Below are 26,297 nucleotides of genomic sequence, written 5' to 3'. Positions count from 1 at the left end.
CCAAGGCTTCTTGGAATCCTATGGGATCCTATAGCCTTTCTGGGAAGACCATCCTAATAGGTCCGACCTTCACCCCTGTGGAGGATTGCTGAGGCTGTGAGTCTGGCTCTAACCAGATGGTGGCCCATCCATAACAATGGGGAAATCACAGGAGTCCCCACCCACGGAACACCTTCCTGATCAGAGCAAAAAAAAAACCAAATTGAGAGTGTGACCAGCAATATGCGTTGGTCCCGACTCCCGAGACCATTTGGGATAGGCCCATAGTTGTCATGGCTGCTATGAACTCCTGAGCTGATCCTGACGAATTGGTTCCAAAGTGAACATTAAAGTCCCCCAGAACCTACTAGTCTGGGAGACTCCAACACTAACTCTGCAACCAAGTCAGCCAGCTCAGTTAGAGACTCTATTGGGCAGCGGGGTGAACAGTACACCCACAGAAGTCCCAGTCTATCCTTGGTCTCCAGATGTAGGTACACACATTCAATATACACCAATTCCCTGACAAGAGCCCTGGTAAGGGAGATATGATTCCTTAGACCACAGCCACTTCTCTTGCCCTCCCAGGCTCTCTCACCTGCTCTGCAACAGAGTATATTGCCGGGAGACGCTGAGCCCAAAGTGACCCACTAGCCTCCCCCACTCATGTCTCTGTAATACACACCAGGTCAGCTCCATCATCCACAATCAAATCATGGATTATTTCTGTTTTATTGAACTGACCTGGCATTCCAGAGAAGCAAAGTAAGGTTCTGTGGGGGTTAGGAAGGGGATTGAAATATTATATTACAATATTTTATACAAATCCATAGTGTGGCCACATTTGGAGTATTGTATACAGTTCTGGTCACTGTATCTTAAGGAGGACATTGTAGAACTGGAGAAGGTGCAGAATAGGACAACCAAGATGATCAGTGGCCTGGAGCACCTTCCTTAGGAGGCTAGGTTACAGCACCTGGGGCTTTTTAGTTTGGAAAAGAGGTGACTATGGGGAGACATGATAGAGGTCTATAAAATCATGCATGGAGTAGAGAGAGTGGAAAAACTTAATGAGGAGGTTGAAATCTGGAAACAAGCTTGAGGAGGTTGCTAATGTGCACCTTGCAATTTATATTCTCTCTCTCTCTCTCTCACACACACACACACACACACACACACACACACACACACACACACAGAGTCACTCACTCTTGTGGCTGGGGATGATGGGAGTTGTAGTTCAGAAGTGTCTCTGAAGGACCACAGGTTGGGAAGCCCAGCATTGGGATAGAAAATGGAATCAGACATATATTTTAAGTGCAAATATTTTAAGTCAATTAGCACAGTTCTTACACATGGATCTCAGCCTTGGGCCTCCCCCTTCCAAGCTGACTGCCAATGCCGTTCCAAGCAAGCCAACCCTCCTCTGGCCCACCACCTCACACCGGCAGAAGCTCTTTTCCTCACGCACCATTGGCAGAGGCACCTCGGCACAGTTCTGTGGCCACAGACTTGGCATCTAAGCCTGTTGCCAGGAGCGGGGGAGGCGGATTTCACACCGAGGCCAGGATGAAGCTGCTGTTCCCAGGGCCACAAGCTCTTGAGCCCGGCTCCGAAGAGACCCCTGGCACTGAGGACTTATCCCGCGACTCAGAAGTCCCAGCCACCCATGGCAGGCAGCTGCTGTCAGAACTAATACTGGGCACTCTCACAGTCGCTTTCAACAGGTCTGGAACAGCAGCAGCAGCAGTCTGCTCTTGCAGCTCTCCGCTCCTTCTGACTTCCGAGGATGGAGTCTTTTTGCAGGAGCCTATTCAGCACCAGGCCAGGCGTGCAAAACACCTTTTTCCTTTCTGAAACCTCTCAAGACCTTAAAGACACCCCCCTCCCCTCCCCCCTTAACAGTTCAGTTTCCAGCAGATTCACTTCTTTGTCCTGGGAAATCCGTGCAAACAAAATCCATGGCTTGGGGGGCGGGGGTGGGGAGCATTTTTCAAAGTAGTTCCTGCTGCTGGCCAGCAGATGGTGCTGGAGACACCTCAAGGCCAGACAAGCAAGAGCCTCCAGAAAGGGACTCTTTGGTCCAGTCAGTGTCCCAACAAAGCCAGCAGAGGGCAGCACTGAGCTCCTGCAGGCTGGAGCCTCCCCGTGTCCTTCCAGATGATATATGGGGATCTTGCAAAACCCATTTCCTTGGTTTCCTGTCTGTACCTTGACAAGGACGTCGTCCCAGATAAAACTGGACAGAATATCCCCCCCTCGAAACCACAACTTCCATTGGGCACTGGCTGCCACCTTTACCACCCATTGCCGCCGGGACATCCCTTGGGACCCCCCATCACCCATTCCTCGGCCATACCAGCCTGGGTGCTAACGTGTGCCACTCGTGGGGACTTTTAAGAGCCTTGCTGTGTGAGCGGTTGCTGGCTCCATCCATGTGGCTGACCAGCAGTGGAAGCCACACCCCTGTAAGGGCAGACGGTGCTGGCAGGCCGGAGTGCCTGGGCTTCTCACCCAGTCGAGACGAGGAAGCGGTTCCAGAGGCCTTCATGGGGAGAGGTGAGGGCGGAAGGTCCGGGGCCGGATCATCATGGTCACCTTCTTGAGGGAGTAGTAATCGGTGTCTTTCCAAGTGTACCACACCACCCCGTCAGGCCCTAGGATCTTGCGGTTCTTCAGGGAATACCTGCCACCCTGTGAATAGGAGAGAGAGGAAAACAAACCCAATGTGCCCGTCTTTACAATACCAGTCTTGGTTCTCTGTCAGAGCTGTAACTCTCATCGGAACATAGGAACATAGGGAGCTGCCCTATACTGAGTCAGACCATTGGTCTATCTAGCTCAGTATTGTCTTCACAGACTGGCAGCGGCTTCTTCCAGATGGCAGGCAGGAATCTCTCTCAGCCCTATCTTGGAGATGCTTCCAGGGAGGGAACTTGGAACCTTCTGCTCTTCCCAGAGTGGCCCCATCCCCTAAGAGGGGAATCTCTTGCAGTGCTCACACTTCTAGTCTCCCATTAATCTGCAACCAGCGGAGACTCTGCTTAGCTAAGGGGACAAGTCATGCTTGCTGCCACAAGACCAGCTCTCACTCTAACTCATGTAAATCAGGAAGGAAGCCCAAGTGTACGTCTCTGTTCCTCTTCTCCTTTTTAAAATTGCCGATTTCAGCACTGTGATTGCTCTGATTTTTAATTGTGAGGGCTATGATTTTAAAAAAATGACGACTGGCACGATGTGCAGTGTTAGGGCTCCCTCGTGCAGTGCTGCTCTCCAGGGCAGCTGCTGCTGCTGCTGCGACAGGCTTCAAGGTGAGCCCAGACACTGTTCTGATTCTGAAGCAGAAAAGGGCCTGGAAGCTGCCATCCAGGAGGTCTCCCCACTGCTGCAAATGAGGGAACCTGTGGAAATGCTGCTTCCTCTGCAGACAGCGTCTGGGCTTGCCTTGAAGCCTGCAGGGAGCTGGGAGGCCATGCATCGTGCCAGCCCCTCTTAAGGTTGCTAGCTGCCTACTATTCTCATAAGCAGAAAGACAGGGGAGAGGTGTAATTAATTAATTAATTAATTAATTAATTAAGGCCTCTTTCTCTTTCATAATTTGAACTTTACATAAGAACTTTTATTTATTGATTTATTGATTTATTATTTATTATTAAAAAAAATTATACCACCCTTCCAAAAGGCTCAGGGCGGTTTACATTAAAACACCATTAAAATCAATTAACAATTAAAACAAAGCTTATAAACTGCATAAAATAATAATTAACAATTAAAACATCATAAAACACCAATTAAATAGCCAAAACAATTTAAAAACAAGTTTTAAAAAGCTGAGAAAGCTTGGTTGAAGAGATGTGTTTTCAAAAATTTCTTTAAAATCGCCAGAGATGGGGAGGCTCGTATCTCGGCAGGGAGCGCATTCCACAATCTCGGGGCAGCGACCAAGAAGGCCCGTCTCTGTGTAGCCACCAAATGTGTTAGGGGTAACTGGAGATGGACCTCCTCAGATGACCTCAATGGGCGGTGGAGCACATAGAGGAGAAGTCGTTCTCTTAAGTACCCAGGGCCTAAGCTGTTTAGGGCTTTGTAAGTCATAACTAGCACTTCGTATTTTGCCCAGAAACCTATTGGCAGCCAGTGTAGCTCCATCAACAGAGGAGTAATGTGGTCTCTCCGAGATGACCCAGAGACCAACCTGGCTGCCACGTTCTGAACCAAATGAAGTTTCCGGACTACGTACAAAGGCAGCTCCACATAGAGCACATGGCAGTAATCCAGCTTGCAGGTTACCAGCAGATGTACCACCATTTTGAGGTTATTCATCTCAAGAAATGGACACAACTGGCATATCAGCCGAAACTGATAGAAAGCCCCTCTGGCCACCGCCTCAACCTGAGAAACCAGGGAGAGGTGCGAATCCAGAAGTACTCCCAGACTGCGAACCTGTTCCTTTTGGGGAAGTGTGACCCCCATCTAGAACAGGCAGATCATAATTGATGATGATGATGATGATGATGATGATGATGATGATGATAAACAACTTTATTTGTTAGCAGCCCCATAACAAATTGTTCTCTGAATTTATGTTCATAAGAAATTCAAACCAGACTCCTTCAGATACTCCAAGGGCTGTCACAAAGCAGGAAGGGCAGACTTGTTCTCTGCTGCCCCTGCAGGAAAGGCTAGATCAAATAGGCTTAAGTCACAGCAGGAGGATGATTTTGGCTGAAGATTTGGAGGTCATTCACACATTCAGAAACTGTGTTCTATCTCAGTTTGGGAGCTGTGTGTGTTCCCAATTTTTGGTGTAGAAGCAAGGTAGGAGGGAAACCTGGGTAGAAGTGATGATGTGGAAGCAAAGTGGGGGGAAGCTACCCAGGTTTTCCTCTGAACTTGCTTCCACACAACAGAAAACTGGGAGCACACACAGCTCCCAAACCTGAGTAGAACACAGTTGTTGATTGTGTGAATGACCTCTACGAGTGTAAGAGAAGTTCAGTATGGAACCAGTTATCTAGGGGGTGTGGTGGGCTCTCCCCCACTTGAGGTCTTCAAACAAGGGCTGGGCAGCCATCTGTGGGGATGTTCTTGCTCCGGGTTTCATGCACTGAGCAGGGGGTTGGACTAGATGACCTCAAAGGGATCCTCCCACTCTCAACCTCTATGACCCAGCGGTCATGAAGGTTCAGCTCTAGGACTGGTGCCAGCTGTGCTTTCCTGCCTCGATTTGGAATAGACTCAGTTAAAATGAGTTAATAAGTTAAAATGAGTTAAATGGCAAGGATCTTTGGAGGTTCCAACTAGTTTTATTTTTTAAAAAGGGAAAGGCCCACTTTTCTTAAAGTTTTAAACCAAAGTGGCACACATCAAAAATCTTAAACAACAAAACGTTATGAAGAGCAAAGCCCACAAAAACATTGAAATTGAAACGACAACAGAGCAGGAGTCCACGGACACATGAAACAAAGCAGCAGAGATGAAGGCTGCCACACACCACAGGGAAGCCAAAATCCTTTCTGAAGAGCAGCAGCTTAATCTGGCTGCCCCAGGATGCTGTGGTGGGGCCTATCCGGTCTTGCTGGGGAGCCCGTTCCAGGAGGTCAGCACCCCAGTGGGAAAGGCCTTGCTACCAGAACAGGGGTTTCAAAGGTGGGCCCTTGGATTTAGACTACAGCTCCAATCATCCCCTGCCACAATGGAGCTCGGTACGTTTTTGCTGTTTTCCTGGGACTGCAAAAAACTGAGAGGAGTGCGGGTGTGCATGTGTTGTCAAGCAAAGTCACAACACGTGGTGGTGGGCTGCGTTTGGCAGGGTGGAGACACGAGTTGCGCAGGGCAGGACAACGGCCCCACCTTACCTGGTAATAAACACCATTGAGATTGGAGAAGAAGCACTGGTGGTACCACCAGCCTCCGTGGGAGATGGCAGAGCAGATGTTCCCCGAGTCAGGCGTGCTGAAGCTCCTCTTGTCATGGTACCAGGCAAAGGAATCCTCCACAGTCCCACTAAAGCCTTCCACATGCAGCCGGTAATAGTTCAGCTCATCCTCTATGCTGCAAGCCAAGAGATGAGGTTCCAAAACAGTCTTCCAGAGAGCTAGAGTCACTTCAGGAATGATGTGGATGAGGAGGGGAATAGAAGCAGATGTACTTTGCACTCCCGGCTCTCCACTTCAATGTGGGAGCAGCAGAGGAGATGCAAATATTCTAGTCTAGGAGTGGTTCATCCAGACAAGAGCCAGCGGGCACCAAAGGAGGTGCAGCTACCTCTGCTTCCCAGCAGCAGTTTGATTTGCTCCCCTCTCTCTCCCGTCTCGCCCAAGAGCTGTGCTGCCTGCAGGCTGGCCATTCATCAGGTAGAGTTGCATGGTTAACTTGCAGGCAGCGCAGCACAGCTGTCGGGAGGGGGGGTGGGAGAAAGAGGAGCATCCTGAGCTACCTCCTTTGGTGCCTGTTAGGATGAACCGCTACTGAGCTAATTGCATTCAATCATCTCCAATGCCACAAGGTCCCCAAAAAAATGAAGAGTGGGTGGGTGGGTTGCTATACACAGCCTGATTGCTCTATTACATCTTTTTTGACTGAAAAGTAAGGGCTGGATGGAGTTCTTGCTGAAGGAGACTGAAAAGGCTGTGCATCACCTTTGCTTAAAGAAGAGCCAGTTTCGGCACAAATGAAGTAAGGGAGTATGGCCATGTGGACCCAATCCGCTTCATGATATTAGTTCCAATGTACATTGCTGTTAACTGAACAGCACTAAAGTGCATTGTAATCCAACATATGGATATTTCATTTCAACCCTAACCCCTGCTAACTGGGCAAAGAGGCACCTTTTTAATGTGGTGATTCTCTTTATTGAGCACGGGGAGAGTAACTGGCCCTCTCCACCCCCAGCACAGCATTCCTCCAGTGACTGTTGCTGGTGTCTATCTTGTGTTTCTTTTTAGATTGTGAGCCCTTTGGGGACAGCAGGGATCCATCTTATTTATTTGTTATTTCTCTGTGTAAACCGCCCTGAGCCATTTTTGGAAGGGCGGTATAGAAATCAAATGAATAACTTAGCTCAAAGCAGGTGGTGCTATGGCTTTATTTAACTGGGCTGAAATAATGCCCTGGGCCCTAGAGAGCTCAGGTGTACTCTCTGGTTTTAACCCAACACTGTCCACACCTACCTGAAAAGCTGATAGAAGGCATGCTTGTGCTTATTGTTCCAGTCTTCCAGGTCAATGCGGAGGGAGTAGTCCCCTTGGCTTGTGATCTCGTGAATGTTTTCGTTGCCCATCCAGAATTCGCCATTTAAATCTCCAAAGCCGTCTTTGTACTCGTTCCACGTCCGGTTAAAATTGACTGTCCCATCCTGCCGCCGCTGGATGACTGTCCAGCCTCCACCTGCCAAGGATTTGGGTTACTTAGGAAGTCCGTTAGCAAAGTGAATTCCTAACCCAAGCTCATCCCAAGTAATTGAGATGAGCAACACCATTAACTAACAATCTGTCATATCTGTGCTGTAAAAAACTCCCACACCTGCAGCTTAATGTGGCTATGAAAAGCCAGCCCAAAGAAGAAGGTCTGACAGAGCGTCTGGAAGAATGTGATCAAGCGACATACCAGGAGGGTGTTATTAAGGTGTCCATGAAAGACATCACAATGGGTGCACACTTAAGAACAAAAAAACAGCCCTGCTGAATCCGGCCCAAGAAGGCCTATCTGGTCCAGTATCTTATTTCACACCATAGCCCACCAGAAGCCCTCTCTCCTGCTGTTGCTCCCCTGCCACTGGGATTGAGAGGCATCTTGCCTCTGAGGCTGGAGGTGACCTATAGCCACCAGACTAGTAGCCATTGAAAGACCTGCCCTCCATGAATCTGTCCAAGCCCCTTTTAAAGCCTTCCAAGCGAGTGGCCATCACCAGGCTCGGACCGGCCCACAGGGCAACAGGGCATATTCCCGGTGCATCCTACCCGCGCGCTGCCCCTGTGCCCCAACTCCCACCATTAATTTCCTATTCTGCTCAAAACCTGGCGCCCTCCCCACATACATTCCACCGCCCTCTCAATGCCCCCAGTCTGGCACTGGCCATCACTGCTTCCCATGGCAGAGAATTCCATATATTAATTATGTGCTGTGTGAAAATGTACTTCCTTTTATGGCTCCTAAATTTCCTGGTGTTCAGTTTCATGGGATGGCCTCTGCTTCTAGTGTTGTGAGAGTGGGAGAAAAATTCTCTCTCCACACCATGCGTAATTATATATTCGCCTTTAACATGTCCCCCTGTAGTCACCTCTTTTACAAACTAAAAATCCCCAGATGCTGTCGCCTTGCCCTGTAAGGAAGGTGCTCCAGGCCCCTGATCAGCAGTTTAGAACATCCTCCCTCGTCACCTCAAATTGGCCCAGTTCTTCAGCCTCCAAGCCTGGAAAGCTCAGTTCTGGAGAGAGTATCTTTATTTTATTTTTATTTATTGTTAAATTTGTACCCTGCCTTTTATTAAGAAAATCCCAAGGCAGCTCACAATAAAATTTAAAAACAAGATTATAAAAAAGGCACATTAAAATATTGAGCTAAAAGATATAAAAATAAATTATTATTTTTTAATTAAAGTAAAACACTAGCATAAAAATAGTACACAATACAAGAAGCAGAAGTGGAGACAATCATATAAAAGCTTGGGTAAAAAAGCCACAATTTGTTAAGGTCCCTATCGGATGTGTTCTGGCCAGCTTCCTGGCAGGGGCATCTATCTGGTACCCTTGTCAGTTAAATAGTAACTCAAGCTGCCAAAATCTCTTTGCCATGAGTTCTGAGTTTTTAAAGCCCATATTTCCCACATGGCCACCCATTTCCCCCCAGGTGGTTCCCTGACAACACAGGACAACTGCCATCTGAGTACCAGTTGCAGGGGAGTAACAGGAGGAGGGAGGGCATGCCCTCAACTCCTACCTGTGGATTCCAGTGGCATCTGGTGGGCCACTGTGTGAAACAGGATGCTAGACTACATGGGCCTTGGGCTTGATCCAGCAGGGCTGTTCTTATATTCTTATCTAAGGTTACCTCCCACAGAATGCATCACTGCCTCTTCATTTGCATAGTCTTTGTCAAAGGTTACCTCTCCCAGAATGCATCCCTTGCCCTTCATTTGCATAATCCCACCCTGGAGTTTACCTCTGCCAAGAACGCATCACTTCCCCTTCATTTGCATAGTTCTGCCTGAAATGTTACTTCAGCCAGAATGACACTGAAATAACTCCAAAAGTTCAGTGAAGCAAGACTTACCTTTGTAGAAGCCATGCTGGTTCTCCTTCAGCAGGGCCTGTTTTTCTATAGGTTTAACAAATTTATCCTTGAGAATGCTTTCCATCAGCTTGGTGCATCCCCGTTTTAATTGCATGGGCTGGTAAAATATCCTCTGAACTGGCTCAGAAAGAACTGAGGAGGAACAACCAAGGACATGAAAGAGGCAGGTCTGTCCTGTCCACTAAGCAGACCTAGGTGGTCGCATACGGCACCTGTTCTTGGCAGGGGTGGGGGACGCATAAACCATGCCAGAAGATAGCACGGCCAATTATTCTCTCAGCCTTTTGTATTGCACCCCTGATGTTCTGCACACTGGTGTAAGAATGTAATACTTAATACTGCACCCTGCTCCCCAAAGGGCCTGCATGTTCTGCACACCAAAATAAATTAATAATAATAATAATCAGTTCCAAAAGACCTTGAAGAGCACCTCAACACCATAGGGGCTACAGAAATCACCATCAGCCAATTGCAAAAAGCAGCTTTACTGGGAACAGCCTATATTCTGCGACGATATCTATCATAACAACAAGAACAATATTGATAATAAAATTCAGCCCTCCCAGGTCCTTGGGAAGGACTCGATGTCTGGATAAAACAAACCAGTCAATAACACCTGTCTGACTGTGTAAATAAATAATAATAATAATAACTGCATTTGTTAGCCACCCCATAACAAATTGTTCTCTGGGCAGCTCACAACACAACATTAAAACATCCAATAAAAACACATCAAATCACCACACACACACAAACACACACTACAAAATACAGTACAAAACAATTTTAAAACTTGTTTCTTAAAGTTAAGTAAAATTAAAAAAAAAGATTTAAAAGCCTGAGTGAACAGAAAGGTCTTCATCTGGTGTCTAAAAGAAGACAGTGGTGAAACCAGGAGAACCTCACTGAGGAGGCTGTTCCATAGACGGCCCCCTCCCTCGTAGCCACCCACCTCACCTCCTTTGGCAGGGGCACCTCGAGAAGGGTCTCCAAGAAGATCTTAAGGTCTTCATTGGGACCTATGAGGCAAGGTGCTCTCTCGGGGAACCTGGTCCCAAGCCATTTAGGGCTTGAAAGGTTAAAACCAGCACTTTGAATTGGGCCCAGAAACAGACTGGGAGGAAGTCCACAGAGGCTGTTCTCAGAAGCAGTCAAGAGCGGGAAAGGGTAGCTAAGACTGGGTTTAGCTCTCCGTGGGAACTGCTGGCAGGCATGTAGCTCCCCGCAGTGCCTCGGCAGCAAACCCGGCTAAAAAGCTGGGCTCTGAAATGAAGTCAAGAGAGCAAACGCAGTTTACTTGATTGTCTCAGCACTGGCTGCTTTCGGTGTTTTGCTGAAACATGGACAGACAGACACCCATCGTTGGACACCCATCCCCACCATGCACTCGCACAGTGCATTGTGGGAATTCTGGGGGCCAGGACAAAGAGTCAAGGACCCCGCACCTCCACGCTGCCTATGGCAGCGGTGGACTCTCTGGGCGCACAATCTGCATGCCCAGACAGTCCTCGGAGATCGTCTATGGGGAAGGCGGGTTTTTGCAGCCCTCCCCGCCGCCCGCCAGCTAGCCCTCTCACGCGATCGTGAGAAAGGGCTCACAGTCTTCTTTGCTCAAAAGAAGCCCCAAACAAACAGCTGGTCTCCTACGAAATGGTCTCAGGTTGGATTTCCAAATTAACAGCAGGATCTTTTCATCTCTGAAGGGTTCGGGTTTCGCCCCCATAATAGACTGAGAACTCTCTCCCACTGTATTCCCACGGGCCAGTCATTCACTGGTCATCTGCGCAGGCTGGTCATTCAACCCCACACATGAGCAGCCGGCATGCCTCAAGTTAAAGCCAGGTGTCTGCACTTCTTGGCTGGGGGGAGCGCCAACAATCAAACTTTGCCTAAGGTGCCAAACAACCCTAAGGCTGGCCCTGGAGTGGGGGAAACCCTCCCATCATTTTCTGCAGCCTCCTCCTCACAGAAAAAGCAACGTGTGAACCAGACCTCAGCCTACCAAGAAATGACTCATGAGGACTAGTAGCACCTGAAAGAAAGCTTTTGACTCTTACCATACCTTCAACATCCATCTCACACAGTACATTGATTGGCAGCCCACCCACGGATGGCATGATGCTGTAAACTCCAGACCGCCGGACCCCATTGTAGTATATAGAGGCACAGTCAATGGGGCAGTTCTTGGCATACTTTGCATCTGAGGAAAAAATCAAGAAAATTGACCTACAAACCCTGGATAGCCCTCTGTTCTCCAAGGGCAAGCAGAAACCGACAAAACTGTGCAAAGTTATGAATGCTTCCAAAATTCTCCTTATCTTGGATTTTGGAGTTCCAGATGAACTTGCCTTGTTTCTGAAGTAGAACAATCAATGCTTTATGATTCTCCACAGCTCCTCTTTTATTTCTGAACATTCTACAGAGTACTGCACTTTTGCAGTTTGCCACAGTGTCCAGTTTCCCCAGTTCATCCTATATTATGTCTCCCATTACCAAGGCACAAAAATAAAACACTGCAAAAGAAGCAATCTTGAGGTGATAGTACATATGGTTGCAACAAGACTCTCTTTTTGTAGTGTTTTACCAATGCACAGGAGCACTTTTGTGCACAACACTGCAGAAAAAGCATCTTGATTTTATCACACCTATTTAAGGAGAATGGCAAAGGGGGGTTGGCATGTTTCAGTCTCTCTCTCTCTCTCTGTGTCTGTCTATCTATCTATCTATCTAAACTAGAGGTAATTTATTCTGTACTCATTGTCTTTATTGTATTTTGACAATTTAGGCCTGTATATTGAAGCTATCAAACTTTGGTTCATGTCGGACTATACATTTGATCTTACTTGACTATTTTGGATTTGCTTATCTTTGCAAGAACAATTTGCAGCCAGCACTGTAGAAATATCATGTACTAACTCTGAAACCCATGAGAACACTGAATTGCAAATTGGACTTAACCCTCTTTGCTTCGTATATATAACGGTCTGACTATGTGATATTTAATCTGATGCTGTTGTAATAGTATTTTATATAAGGGAATCTTCTCTTTATTATTTGTGGCTATGTTTACCCATTAATCATGGGGAGAATGGGGGGCGGGGGGGGCGGTCCTCTGTGCTTTTAATCAAAATCCAGTGATGACCCTTTGATCCAGTCTGCTGAATCCTATCAGGTTATTTTGAAAAGGCATTTTGCTCATTAATTCTGCTGAAATTCACCAGCTGCCTGGCTGACCACAAGGAAAGGAGAAGCAGGGAAAGGAGCAGCAGCGACAACTTTGCAGTTCCAGAAGGTCCCAGTTTCGATCCCTGGCCTCTCCAGGTAGAGCTGGAAAGGACCCCGAGGAATTGCTGCCAGTCAGTGTGGCCAATACCTGCGCTTGATGGACCAATGGCCTGATTCAGTAGAAAAGACTTCCTGATTCAGACGTTAATCTGTATGAACGGACAGAAGTCTGCACACTTGTACATGTGTTTGTGTGAATGGCTGTACCTCGGTTCTTTTTAAAGGTGAACCTGGATACAGGCCTTTCAAGTGCATGGAATAGAGAGGACGTGTACTTCTGTGCCTGCATGCAACATAGCATGTGGATGACTATATGTGGGTACACTATACGCTCATTGTATAAGTGTTGAACATAGCGTGTGAACGGGCCTTGTGCATGCTCCAGTTCCAGAATTAATGTTAGAAATTCCCCTAGTTCAACCAGAATCCAGGAGTAGCAGAATGCAGCATGGGATGGAATGGGGGAAATCCACTCACCCCTCTGCAAGATCTGTTCTTGGTTTGCATAACAGACACGCTGCTGCGTCTCTTGGTGCAGAATTCAGACTGATTGACCAGAGACAGCTCTGCTTACGTGACCTCAGCGGCACCATGAGTTCCAGGGCCGAGTGGCTTGGCCTCTTCCCCATTTATCCCCACTGGAACAGAAAGCAAAGCACAGAGAGTCCCGAGCCGGCCAGCTCAAAGGATTGCAGGCTGTCATGGCATGGATCTTCTTCGTCCTACGTCAGCGGCTCAAGCTGGATTCAGGCTAGTGGGTGAAAGTCTCTCCTTATCCCAGTTTGCAGATCAGCGTGAAGATGGGTTCAGTTGATCTGGTTGTTAGGGGATGAAAAGCCTCATCCGAAAGCAACACAAACCTCATTAGCAGGAGTCCCTTTGAAATCTGAGGCTTGGAGCCTCTCGGAAGAGAGGACCAGCTGAGGTTTAAGGGGGAGTTTGTTTGGGGAGATCCCCGAGTGAGAAAGAGAGGTACGGCCTCTACGGATGACCAAGGTTCTTCACCTGCTGCCTCTTGCTCTGCCTTCAAATCCTTCCTTAGAAGCTTCTTTTTCTGTAAAGCCATCACTTCCGTCTTCACTATTCATTCTCAACCTCAGAGGTCTGCCGATTTCGGTTCTCAGATGTTGTTGGACTAGAACTCCAACAACAACCAGCTCATCGGGCGGCTACTCGTGGACAGGGCTTCTCCGTGGCTGCCCCTGGGCTTTGCAATGTGCTCCCTACCGAAACAGAAGCCTCCCCATCTCTGGCAACCTTTGGAAAGGCACTGAAGACACATGCGTGCACCGCCCAGGCTTTTATATAGATTTATAGTTTTAATACTTTTAAAGTTGGGTTTTAATTATGTTCAATTTGTATTGTTTGTTTTGTGGTGCACTGCCTAGAGACATGGGTTTGGGGCAGTATATAAATATGTTAAACAAATAAAATAAATAAACTCCCATCATCCCCTGCCCCAAAGGCCATTGGGCTGGAGATGATGGGAGTTGTAGTGCGGCAGCATCTGAGAACCCAGAGTGGGGACCCCTTGCTCTCCCCAAAGAAAGCGGAAGCCCACACAAACGCCTTGGCTTCCACCCCTACCCTCTGGGTCTGCCCCTCTCTGTGCTGCTCATTATCCTTGCCTATCCTTTCCCTTCTCTGATCTCACTCCCCCCCTGTTCACTCATTATTGAAATACAGATTGTAAACTCCTTGGGGCAGGGAGCTTCCTTCCCCCCCTCTCTTTTTTTAAACAAATGTCTGGTGGTTTGTTGTTGTTGTTCTTGTTTATAACCATAGCCAGCAACTTGGCAGCTTAGATTAACCAGGACTTAATCAGTAGCAGCCAGGACTTTTGTATGGGATGGAGAGCGGAAAAGACCCTTCCATTAGCTTCTATGGGCCACTGACAGCCATTCACCGCGGCTTTCCCCTATGTAGTGATATTAAGGCTTTGCGGGAGGACTAGGCCTCACTGAGAGCAACTGCTGGGAGGGTGGGCCTTTCCTAATAAGGGGGAAAGCTTGGGGAAATCAAAACAGAAGGACCAACCCAGAGGACTGGGTGGGAACGACACTCACAGCCTGTGAGTAATGAAACAGGGATCAGTTCAGTTAGACGTGTGAGGGAAGTTCTTTTCTCTTCTTTTATGGCTTGATTCCGAGTTGCCAAGTTAATGCAAACGCTCTCTCTTACAATCTGCTTTATGAAAAAACAGCTGTTCGTACTGCAAACCTTTTTCTTTTAACTGAATAATAAGCCCTTGTTGATAAAGCATTCTGCTACTCTTCATTTTGGATCTGCCTTAGTCACACATCTTTGGAGGCCTAGGACTGCTCAGCCCCTTTTAGGGAGGGCTTTGCCACTTTACCCCACCTCCACCCCCGAGGTGTCCTATATGGAGAGAGAGGTTTGTCTCACATTCAAATAAAGTGGATGGTGGCAGTCTCCTGTGAATGCCTTATAGTCAAGGATTCACCTCAGTGAACTCCCTGCTCCCCCTCGGGCTCTGACACCCTGGCTTCTCTCTCTCTTCCTTTTCTCTCTAATATCTTGTGACTTCATTGGTAGATTCTCAGCCTGAGTACAGGGCCAGTGGTCCTTCTACTTTCTGCATAACAGCTAGCAATTTCAGGTGCATCAGCAACAAACATAGGAACATAGGAAGCTGCCATATACCGAGTCAGACCATTGGACTATCTAGCTCAGTTTTGTCTTCACAGACTGGCAGCGGCTTCTTCAAGGTTGCAGGCTACAGTCTCTCTCAGCCCTATCTTGGAGATGCTGCCAGGGAGGGAACTTGGAACCTTCTGCTCTTCCCAGAGTGGCTCCATCCCCTAAGAAGGGGAATCTATTACAGTGCTCACACTTCTAGTCTCCCATTCCTAGGCAACCAGGGCAGACCCTGCTTAGCTACGGGGACAAGTCATGCTTGCTACCCCAAGACCAGCTCTCCTCTCCACATTACTCTGCAAAGTGCCATGTGCATGTTTGTGCTCTCCCTCCCTCCCTCCCCTCAACATATCATTAGACTTTGGTGTAACCAAGAACCAGAACCGGGAGTGCGGAAGCACACACAGGAACACACCTGAGTGTCAGTAGGTCTGGGGCACGATGAGAAGGGAGTAAGAAGGGAGTCAGTTCCACCCGGACCCTCTATGTATCCTCAAGTGCTCTTCTCTCTTACCTGAATCTATGCTAGAGCAGTGCAGATGGTGTGGGTGGGGTGGCCAGAACCTCAGGGGTATACTCGTGAGTCAAGTGGGCCGTAACCCAAAATTTGTCTTTTAAAAAGCCAAATCTGGCAGCTGCACGCTGCACAGGCAATCACGGATTGTCTGGTGGGGAGGTAGGTTTGACCCTGCCTTCCCCACCCTCCCCGCTCCCGTAACGGTCATGTGAATGACCTTAAGGACCAACCAGGGCTAGAGACATCTTTACCAGCTAGCACTGTCCAGACAAGAGCAGGGTGAAAGGGATTTGTTCTTGGGCAAAAAGCGGGTGCCGGGAAACCTGGCCTGGATGCTGCCCGTCACCTCCCCCCCCCACCCGCATCTCCCCCCCCCCTTCCCACCCCACAGAGAGCAGGTCTTGGCCATTTGGCCAAGCTCGGCCAAGGCAGTCAGGAGGCAATCGCAGTTGCCCCCTGGCGCTGCCAATTAGCCAGCCTTACTGCTGCCGAACCAATCCCCCTGGCCACACTCCTTCTGCCTTATTTGGTTGGGTTTTCCAAAATGGGCGATTTCCCTGAGCATTGGCTTTGAACCATGGAAGAAGGAGGTTTGTGGGTGTTGGGAACTGCACCGTTCTATGTGTGTGGAGTTGCCACCAGCCCCTCCTGCAGGATTTCAGCCGCATTACATTGAGTGGCACCAGGGTCCATGTACGTAGTGTACGTCTCTCTCCTCTGACTGCTGCCAGATTTCTGCTAGCTGCAAACGGAAAGCCCCAAGGATTCCACCTGGGCCTGGGACCTCTGCTCTGCCACTCAGCACTGGGAGGAGGAAGAGGAGGAGGAGCAGGAAGGTGGGGAGTGGTTTTTGAATTTTTTTAAAAAAACAAAGCTTTTCACTACATTGCAGAATGAGTTGCATCGGAAGCGGCCTCCTACCGAGTCAGACCCTTGGTCCATCTAGCTCAGTACTGTCTGCACTGACTGGCAGCAGCTTCCAAGCCTCTCCCAGCCCTGCCTGGCCGAAGCTGCTGGGGACTACTGAACCAGGGACCGTCTGCCTGCAAAGCAGATGCTCTGTCACTGAGCTATGACTCACCCCCTACGGGGACGAGGTGATGGGAAGCAGCACTCACAGGTAGTCACCCATCCGCATGCAAACAGAGGCAAACCCCACTGAGCACATTTCTGCTTACTACACAAGGGGGCTATTCTGACGATCACAAAAATCGGGCTAGGAAAGCCCGATTTTTGTGATCGTCAGAACCACTGGGCTTGCAGCCGAGCCCGGTGGTTCTGGAGCGGCTAACCCGCTCCTGTAGCCCGCCCCTTAGCCTGGGTTTGCGGAGCGAGCGCTCCACAAACCCGGGCTATCTGCTCGTGAGTAGCTGCAGTGCGGCTCTGCGCTGCGGCTACTAGCGAGTAGACCCCCGACCGGGAGGCTTAAAAGCAGCCTCCCGGCTCAGAGGTCTCCCCAGTATGCCCTGCGTGCTTGCGCAGGACATACTGGGTCTTCCGGGGGCCATGAGGCCCCCGAGCTCCCCAGCCCCCGCCAGCTCCGTCTCGGGGCCGGGCATCGTGTGGGCAGCCGATCTGGCCGCCCAGGGCTCCCTGCCTGCTCAGCGCCCTAAACCAGGTCTCACTGATCGTGAGACCCGGTCCAAGACCAGCTCTCCTCCAAATAGGGTTGCGATAGTGTTAGACGGTTGCTGGTTCTTTGCATGACTGGCGGCAGCAGAAGAAAAGCTGTGAATGTGTGTGTGTGGAGGGATGAACAGGGAAGGGGTGAAATGCCTGGGTGGGCGAGCTGTTCCCCACCTATAGAGGCGATTCTCACGAGCGAGCAGAACCAGGCTGGGATCCCTTTGCCCAGTTTTGCTTGCTTGTGAGAACCACCGGGCTCACGGGTGAGCCCAGTGGCTCCACAGTGTCAAGCCCGCTTACGGAGCCACCCCCTTAAAGGAAGTTGATAGAGCACTTGCCCAATTCACCTCATTTTGGGGGTTATGTGTCTGCTGCGGCTGCTCGCAGCTGCGGTGAACACACTCAGGGAGGGGGCGAGGGGGAGCCCAGGACTGCAGTGCATCACGAGGGCTCTGGGGGACGGGGCGCTGCACAGCGCCACTTCCCTTCACCCGACCCCTGGAGCTGCCGGGTGAGCCGCGGCTGGGTGTGGGAGTGCCAGAGCGAAGCCATCGCTCATCTGATCCGCCCACCCGAGGAGGGTTCCGTGCCCATCTGCGGTGAGAGCATCTGCGTGTCCGCTCTCCCCGGGGAACCCCTTTCGGCTTGACACACTGATCGTGTGTAGAGCCTTATTAGCTTTCTGAAACACAAATGGGGGGGCAGTGGGGAGCAAGCCACTTTTTTCGGGGGGGGTTGCTTGCCCACCCATGCCCCCGCTCTAGAGCCTCCCTTTCTGGGGTGGGCAGAGGCAGACAAGTCATTCTGTCCCAGAATGAAATAAAACCCAATTAAATGGAAACTTATGAGCTGAAATCCGCCCCACTCCAACTTCGGAATCCATTCACTGGCTGCAACGTGGGGGTTGTGGGGGGACATTCTGGCAAGAAGGTTGGGAAGAGGAATGTGAAGAGGATAAAGCATTCATCCCGCTGACTGCTAGAGACGTTCGCCCTCCCTGCTGCTCTTTGGTGCTCCTCTTCTTTTAAATGCCTCCTTTTAAATTATTCTGTGTGAATGTTTAATAATGCGGATTTTGATTTGTGATATATGACTGATTATAGAGACAAAATTCCTTCTGACCCAGAAGATGCCAAAATGAGGGCAAGAAGCATCACTTCCTGCTTCCCTCACTCTGAGTTGACTTCAAGATGATACCATCAGAGTGAGGGCAGAAGCCGGAAGTAATGCTTCCAATCTCCACATTGGTGTCATCATAAGAACATAAGAAGAGCCCTGCTGGATCAGGCCCATGGCCTATTCAGTCCAGCATCCTGTTTCCTACAGTTGCCCACCAGATGTCTCCGGGAAGCCCACAGGCTAGTGAAATAAGAGCCTCCCCATCTCTGACAGCTTTTTAAAAAGTCTTTAAAGGCATCTGTTCACCCAGGCGTTTAATTAATATTGTTTTAATGGTTTTAATGCTGTTTTAAAATATTGTTTTTAAAAAATTTAAATTGTTGTAATGTTTTAAACTTTTTGTTTTTGATTTAACTAATGTTTTACTTTCTGTTTTTATTTTGTTCTAAACCACCCAGAGACATAAGTTTTGGGCGGTATTAAAATATGTTAAATAAATAAATAAATAGGGTAGAAAGGAACTTGGAATTAAAATGATGCTTAGCATGACTGCCACCACCATCACCACGAGGACCATACAAATAAGTCGTGGTGTCAGTGGAAAAGGCGAATAGGGTTACTGGGTTCTGGGAACTTTTTGCCCCCTCAGCTTACACTTTCTGTAAGCCCCTTACAGTATCTGGAGGCCTTTTGCCCCCTTAACCCCCAACTGTGAGCTTAAAAGCATCTTCAGAGAATGTTCCACTCAACTCTACTAAGCACAGCTGCAGAGGGCAACCCTCGCCACGCCACTGTCAACCACCGCAAGCGACCTCAGCCGGCCAGTGAGTCACCTGGATGATGGTGCATTTCCTGCTGGATGCGCATCTCCGTGGGACCCAGGCAGCCGGGGTTGTGCCTCACCCACTCCATCAGCAGGGAGATGTTGTGCACCTGGGCCTGCATGTCGTAGAGCAACGTGGCCTGTAAGTGCTGCAGGCTGTTGGCCTCGTGGTAGCGCTGCTCCAAGTCCTGGACCCGCTGCTCTACCGTGGAGTTCCGACTGGCCTTCTCTTCATGCTTGGGAGGAGGAGGAATTGGCATTGGCACAGCGGGGAGAAACAACAACAGGAGAATGAGCGACTCAGAGGTGCTTCGAACACACCATCTCCAACTGGCATAAGCTCCCATCTGTTTCCAGCTCTGTGTGTGTGTGTGTGTACACACACATGTAATGAATCTCTGCAGAATGGGAAAAGAGACTCATCTCTTAAACTGGTAGCTCTCTTAGATTTAGCAGGGGAGAGTAACTGGGAGGAGATCTGGTCTTCAGGTAGCAAACATGAATTGTCCCCTTTGGGATCTGCCCCGGTTTGCATTTGGATGGGTAACTACAGGAGCAGCGGCAGCTCTGAGATGTTCCCCTTAGGGGATGGGGCAAGCTTCACATGCAGAAGGTCCCAGATGCCCTGGGGCTTTGGAATATGCTCCCTGTCAACCACCATCTCTGATTGCTTTTAGGAAGACCCTCAAGACACACCTGGTTTCTCAGGCTTTTAACTAATTTTAGACTGTATCATTGTTTTTATCCTATGAAATTGTATTACATTTTTAAATTCTGTGAAATTGTTTTAATTGTTTTTACTGTGTTTTGTATTTGTTTTAAATTGTGTACACCACCTAGGGATACACATATAAGGCAGTATATACATAAACATATGATCAATCTATCCATCAGTCATAGGAACATAGGAAGCTGCCATATACTGAGTCAGACCCTTGGTCCATCTAGCTCAGTATAGTCTACACCAGGGATTCTCAAGGTTGGGTCCCCAGATGTTATTGGACTTCAACTCCCATAATCCCCAACCGAAGGCCACCAGGGTGGGGATTATGGGAGTTGAAGTCGAATAACATCTGGGGACCCAACCTTGAGAATCCCTGGTCTACACAGACTGGCAGTGGCTTCTCCAAAGTTGCAGGCAGGAGTCTCTCTCAGCCCTACCTTGGAGATGCTGCCAGGGTGGGAACTTGGAGCCTAAATGCTCTTCCCAGAGTGGCATCTCCATCCCCTGAGGGGAAGATCTTACAGCGCTCACACTTCTAGTCTCCCTTTCATATGCAACCAGGGCAGACCCTGCTTAGCTAAGGGGACAAGTCATGCTTGCTCCCACAAGGCCAGCTCTCCTCTCTGGCAGCATCTTCAGGTAGGGCTGGGAGAGCCTCCTGCCTGAAACCTTGGAGAGCTGATGCCAGTCACCGAAACTGAGTTGCTGGATGGCCCAACAGTCTGACTCAGTCCAAGACAGCTTCCGTTGTCCCTTTTCAGCCCAGCATAGCGTCCCTCCCTGTGGCTGTTTGTGAGTCAGAGTTGGTCCCAGTCACGGGGTTCCCCATCACAGGAAGAGAACCACTAACGAGGCACAGTCCAGCCAACTTCTACAGTCCACAGGGCTTGATTCTAATGAATGGGAAGCCGGGGAGGGGGTAGACCTCTCTTGGGCTGTGTCCCCCCCCCCCCAGACGCCACTGCACCTGGGTCCAGTGGGTGGAGCCCCACCCAGGCCCCACCCCTACATCTCTTAAGGCTTGGGTCCCACCTGTGAGGAGCTTGTCCAGAGAGAAGGAGTGAGAGCAGGCACTGCGATGAGCGCCTGCCCACCACTTCCAAGGGGTCCAAAAAGGCCCAGCCAGGGAAGATGGACTCCACTCATTGTGGTCCTGCAGCTCTCCGTGCCAGAGATACGCTCTAGGACGGGGGCAGGCAAAGTGTGACTCTCCAGAAGTGGCTGGACTACAACTCCCACCTCCCTCAGCCACAATTTATTGCAGCTGGGGATGATGGGAGTTGTAGTTCAGCAACATCGGAAGAGCTGCATGTTGCCTACCCCTGCTCTAGGACCTCAAGAGGCAAGGAGGATGTGCCCCAGACTGAATAGGGTGAAGGAGTTTCCTGCTGGAGATCTCCCATAATAAGTTCCAGGAAATCAGCTGGGAAGGAAGTGGGAATCCCTCTTGGGCAAGCAACAATATCCGTGTGCTCTTTGTTGTTCCCTTTGCCATATACACTATTTGGGGAACACTTCTTGTTGAAAAGTGGCATATACGTATTTTAATCCTTGTTAATACAATTAGTGAACACCTTTGCTAGCGTTTGACACTCTTTTTTGTTTAAAAGCGAGCTGTGCACCCACCCCGTCCCAAAATACCATAGAAGAGTGCTCAAGAACTTGAGAACTTGGGGCGGGGAAGTGATGACACTTTTTAAAGTGGAAAAGTACATAAAGTGGCAGTACATCAAGGGCAGCAGGAGCTATGTCTTTCGCTACTTGTGATGTCACAGTTACTAGCCAATAAGTGTCTATCATGCTCCCTTTAAAAAATAAACTCACTTTGCCCTGGCATAACACTGCATTCTGGGGCATTATGGGTATTCAGGATGGTACCCATGGAAGGCAGCTGTGTATTGCAGCTTCTGCGGCTGCTACAGATGGTGGCACAAATATGTACAGGGCTTTTTTACAAAAAACAAAGAAAGCACCTGAAAATGAAAGGCAAAACAAACCGAGACCCTCAGAATGAGTCCCAGAACAAACGGCACAGCACAGAGTGCTCCTGAATCAAATTAAACAGTAATGAAAATGAACAGGGTTCCAAAATGGTTTTTTTTAAAAATGTCCACAGTCCTATTGCTGACTGCTTTGATCTGCCAATTTATACTTTTAGAAATGTTGTTAGCCTCCTTGAGAATCCTTGTGACTGACAGATAAAATGGCGCAACTTTAAATCAGTAAATCAATAAAATTAAAATAAAAAGTATTGTCTCGCCTCTTTCATCTCTCTGGTTATTAAGCATCCCCGGGCTATTTTTTTTTAATTTGCCTGTCACATTTATTTATTTATTTTTGCATTTATATCCTGTGCTTCCTCCGAGGAGCCCCGAGCAGTTTATCCCCACAACAACTACCCCACTACCTCCTGTGAGGTGGGTTAGGCTGAGAGAGAAGTGACTGGCCCAGAATCACACAGTGAGTTCCATGGCAGAAAGGGGATTTGAACTCAGGTCTCCTTGGTCCTAGTCCAACACTCTAACCACTACACCCTGTTGGTACTCCACCCAGCAGTCAAACAAATGAGAAACAGCATGGTTTAGCAGTTAAAGTGCCAGACTATAAGCGGGGAGACCCAGGTTTCATACTTCCATTCAGCCATGAAGCTCACTCCATGAGTTTGGGCCACAACCCTATCACTCAGCCTAACCTATCTTACAGGGTTGGGGTGAGGCTAAAATATCGTTATACTGCTCTGAGCTCCTTAGAAGAACAATGGAATATAAATACAGTGAATAAAATGTGAAAAGCTACCAATGGATCCACTGGCTGGAAGAACTGCATTTGCTAGTGATGGCATGGGTACTGGCCAATAGGTGTCCATCAGTTAGATGTGCTGGCTGACATAATGGAAAAAATGCAGTACTCCTGCAACAGCTGTGCTTCCTGGATGAACCTTACTGGGATAAAGTGCAACAACTGAATCAACACAGCACATTTCCGAAAGGCTGACATCTACAGCTTGAGACCCGTTGTCAATCAGGGGAGAGTGCAGTGGGGATCATAGGCCTGATCCAGTATTGGGTAGCTCCCTATGGAAGCTTATCTGGAAAGATGACAGAACATTTCTCCAGAGAATGATTAAAAAAGGAGGATACTTTATTTTTATTTATTATTTATTTACTTATTCATTCAATTTCTCTACCGCCCTTCCAAAAATGGCTCAGGGAGGTTTACACAGAGAAATGATAAATAAATAAGGTGGCTCCCTGTCCGCAAAGGGCTCACAATCTAAAAAGAAACATAAGACAGACACCAGCAACAGTCACTGGAGGGATGCTGTGCTGGGGGTGGATAGGGCCAGTTACTCTCCCCCTGCTAAATACAAGAGAATCACCACGTTAAAAGGTGCCTCTTTGCCAAGTTAGCAGGGGTTACTTGTGGTCCTTTTGGATTTCCCTGATAATTGGACAAAGGAGGCACCTTTTAAAAGTGATTCTCCCTATTCAGCAGGGGGAGAGCAACTGGCCCTATCCATCCCCAGCACAGCATCCCTTCAGCGGCCGTTGCTGGTGTCCATCCTATTTTTCTTTTTTAGATTGTAAGCCCTTTGGGGACAGGGAGCCCATTCATTCATTCATTCATTCATTTGTAAACCTCTCTGGGAACCTTTGTTGAAAAGCGGTATATAAATATTTGTTGCACTGTCATTTTCCTACTGAGAGGCTCAGCAATCCAACGACAGCTTGTCAAAGAGCCCAATCCGCTCTGTACAAGCCCCGCACAGAAATGAGCAGGTCTGTGCCGAAGGGCGAACCAAAGTAGTTGCTGCCATGTTTTTATTGTTGTTGTAGGCTCCCTTGAAGCCACCGAATGGTTCAGTGGGGAAATGACTTGACTAGCAAGCCAGAGGTTGCCAGTTCGAATCCCTGCTGGTATGTTTCCCAGACACACCATATAGGGGTTTTATAGGAAACACCTCTATCGGGCAGCAGCGATCTAGGAAGATGCTGAAAGGCATCATCTCATACTGCGTGGGAGGAGGCAATGGTCAACCCCTCCTGTATTCTACCAAAGAAAGAGACATGACTCTGTGGTTGCCAGGAGTCGACACCGACTTGACAGCACGCTTTACTTACTTTAGGCTCCCTTGGGTCTTCTGGGAGAATGGTGGGGCACTCAGTTAAATCAAATATATAAATATTCTGGCACTGAAGGCAGAGAATTCAAATGGCCTCCCTTCCAAACACACTAATTAACAGGGGGATTAGTGGGAGAATACCTGCTTTGCAGGCAGAAGGACCCAGGCTCAATCCCTGGCAGCATCTCCAGGTAGGGCTGAGAGAGGCTCCTGCCTTAGCTGCTGCCAATCAGTGTAGACAATACTGAGCTAGATGCGCCAAGGGTCAGACTCAGTATATGGCAGTTTCCTATGTCCAAGTTCCACTGAAATGAACGTGGAGTGCTTGTGCAGTTAATTTAAATGTGGTCTGCACACACAGGTGAGCTCGGATCGCATGCCATGGGCCAGGTCCTTCTGTCTCCCACTCTGTGCCACCCTCAACAGCACCCCATCACCTTGCCTCGGGCCAGGGCCACCTGCAGTGTGTCTGCAAGTACAGAGAAGCCCCATCCATTTTTCTGCGGCTCGTCAGGGAAAATTCCCAGCAGCTTTCAAACCAATTAGGGCAAATACCAGGAGTTCAGCTGCTGCCACACTCAGAGCTAACCAAATGATTTGATGCAGGTGAAGAATGCAATTGGCAGAATCATGCACCTGGGGAATCTCCCTAAACAAATCTCGGCTCCGTTTTGTGGCACAGATTTATGCATCTTAATAACCGGGAAATATTGTTCCTTCCTAAAGGGCCGACCTTTCCTCACTAGCATCCCTGAAGATCAACCATCCCCTCTCTTATTTGATTCTCTACCGGGAGGTGGGGGGGAGTTTCTATTTTTGTACCCTCCAGTCACCCAAGTATTAAAGGGCATATATTAGAATTCATTCCTTTTTATCTCTCCCCTCCTCTGTGAATGAACAGAAGAAGTAGGGTAGGAAGCTTTAAACGGTAGATTTATCAACTCAGGCTTTAGTTGATTAAATCACAGAGAGGCAGTTACAACTGGCAAGGCTGTGAATTAAGACAGCAATTTATTTTCCGAGGTTATTTTTTTTCCCCTTGTACCGGAATCTCAAAGGGCACCAGGAGGACTGAACTTGTGAGAATATGCAACACATATATTTACACTTAATGGGTTGATATCAGGGTGCTCAAACCTGGGTCCCCAGATGTTGCTGGACTACAACTCCCATCATCCCTGGCTACAAGGACCTTTGGTCATGGGAGTGGTGGCCCATCAACGTCTGGGGACCCAGGTTTGAGCATTTTTGAGTGAACCGGTTAATAGCCCTGCTCCCTGGGCTGAGAGACCATCTTCCTACTGGAAGCAGGGCCTTCTCAGCAGGGGCACCCTTAGGGGATGGCCCATGAGGCCCCCAATGAATGGCTCAGTACTCTGAACCTCATCAGCCCCTTCCCTGACCTCTTCCAGAAAGGGACTGCAGCCGTAGAGGCACCTGCAAAGAGCACAGGAGTGAGCTCCTTGCCTCACTCGGCTCTCTGCCTTTTCCACCTTCCTAGCTGTCGCACGGTAAGAGCAGAAGAACAGCCCTGCTTGATCAGGATATAGATTCTAGATCTAGAATACTAGAGACTTGAAAAAACATGCATACGTATCCTGGCGGTGGGAGGGATATGGTTGAGTTTGGTGATCAAAAGCGGGGCTGTGGAGGGCCCAGGCCCACGCTCTTTGAAGTACTTAGCAACCCTCCTGCTTCTCAGAGTAACGTCTTAAGTCTCCCCCTAACCTCTTTGGCAGCGCCAATGACTGACCTGCAGCTCCAGAACCTTGATGCGGTGCCGATGGTTCCGCAGTTCCTCCTGGAGCTCGGAGATGAGTTCGCGCAGTTCCAGGATCTGCTGCTTCCGCTCCTCATTCTCGTGCAGCCAATAGGAGACTTCGTCCGTGCAGCGGAACATGTCCGGGCACCTCTGCTCATCCAGCTGCGGGAGGGTAGCTATGATTTTGCACCTTCCGTTGGGCAAGACCTGGTTGCTGTACTCTCCACACTGGATGAGCCCAGGGCTGCCTTGGTGCCCATCATCTCCGCTCATGCCATCTCCATCGGCGGCCAGGGGTCTCTGCAGCGAGGGACAGTTCAGGAAGGCCAGGAAGACGAGAGACTGCACCGCCACACTCCTGGGCCTCCTAGGAAGGAAGTGCTTCAT

General features: G+C 49.0%; 1 protein-coding gene across 1 annotated transcript; it reads right to left on the bottom strand.

Annotated features, from left to right (window-relative positions):
* Positions 1-2,526: 2,526 nt before the first annotated feature.
* LOC128339512 (angiopoietin-related protein 7-like) lies at positions 2,527-26,297 on the bottom strand. Its single transcript, XM_053283587.1, has 6 exons — positions 25,902-26,297; positions 19,312-19,537; positions 11,336-11,473; positions 7,152-7,368; positions 5,838-6,033; positions 2,527-2,673 (listed from the first exon to the last, which is right to left on the bottom strand). The coding sequence occupies exons 1-6, from the start codon at positions 26,295-26,297 to the stop codon at positions 2,527-2,529; spliced, it is 1,320 nt and encodes a 439-aa protein (XP_053139562.1).

Source organism: Hemicordylus capensis, chromosome 1 (genome assembly GCF_027244095.1).
Source record: "Hemicordylus capensis ecotype Gifberg chromosome 1, rHemCap1.1.pri, whole genome shotgun sequence".
Classification (NCBI taxonomy): domain Eukaryota; kingdom Metazoa; phylum Chordata; class Lepidosauria; order Squamata; family Cordylidae; genus Hemicordylus; species Hemicordylus capensis.
The sequence above is the reverse complement of the archived record's forward strand: the minus strand, read 5'-3'. Positions and strand labels throughout refer to the sequence as shown.

What these genes read in the sequence shown, in the direction of transcription:
- LOC128339512 (XM_053283587.1), bottom strand. Translation starts at nt 26,297, where the DNA reads ATGAAGCACTTCCTTCCTAGGAGGCCCAGGAGTGTGGCGGTGCAGTCT. An exon ending in TCAAGGTTCTGGAGCTGCAG is followed by an intron (nt 19,538 to 25,901) that starts GTCAGTCATTGG and finishes CCTCCTCCCAAG; the next exon opens with CATGAAGAGAAGGCCAGTCG. An exon ending in GCCTTCTATCAGCTTTTCAG is followed by an intron (nt 6,034 to 7,151) that starts GTAGGTGTGGAC and finishes CTTGGCTTGCAG; the next exon opens with CATAGAGGATGAGCTGAACT.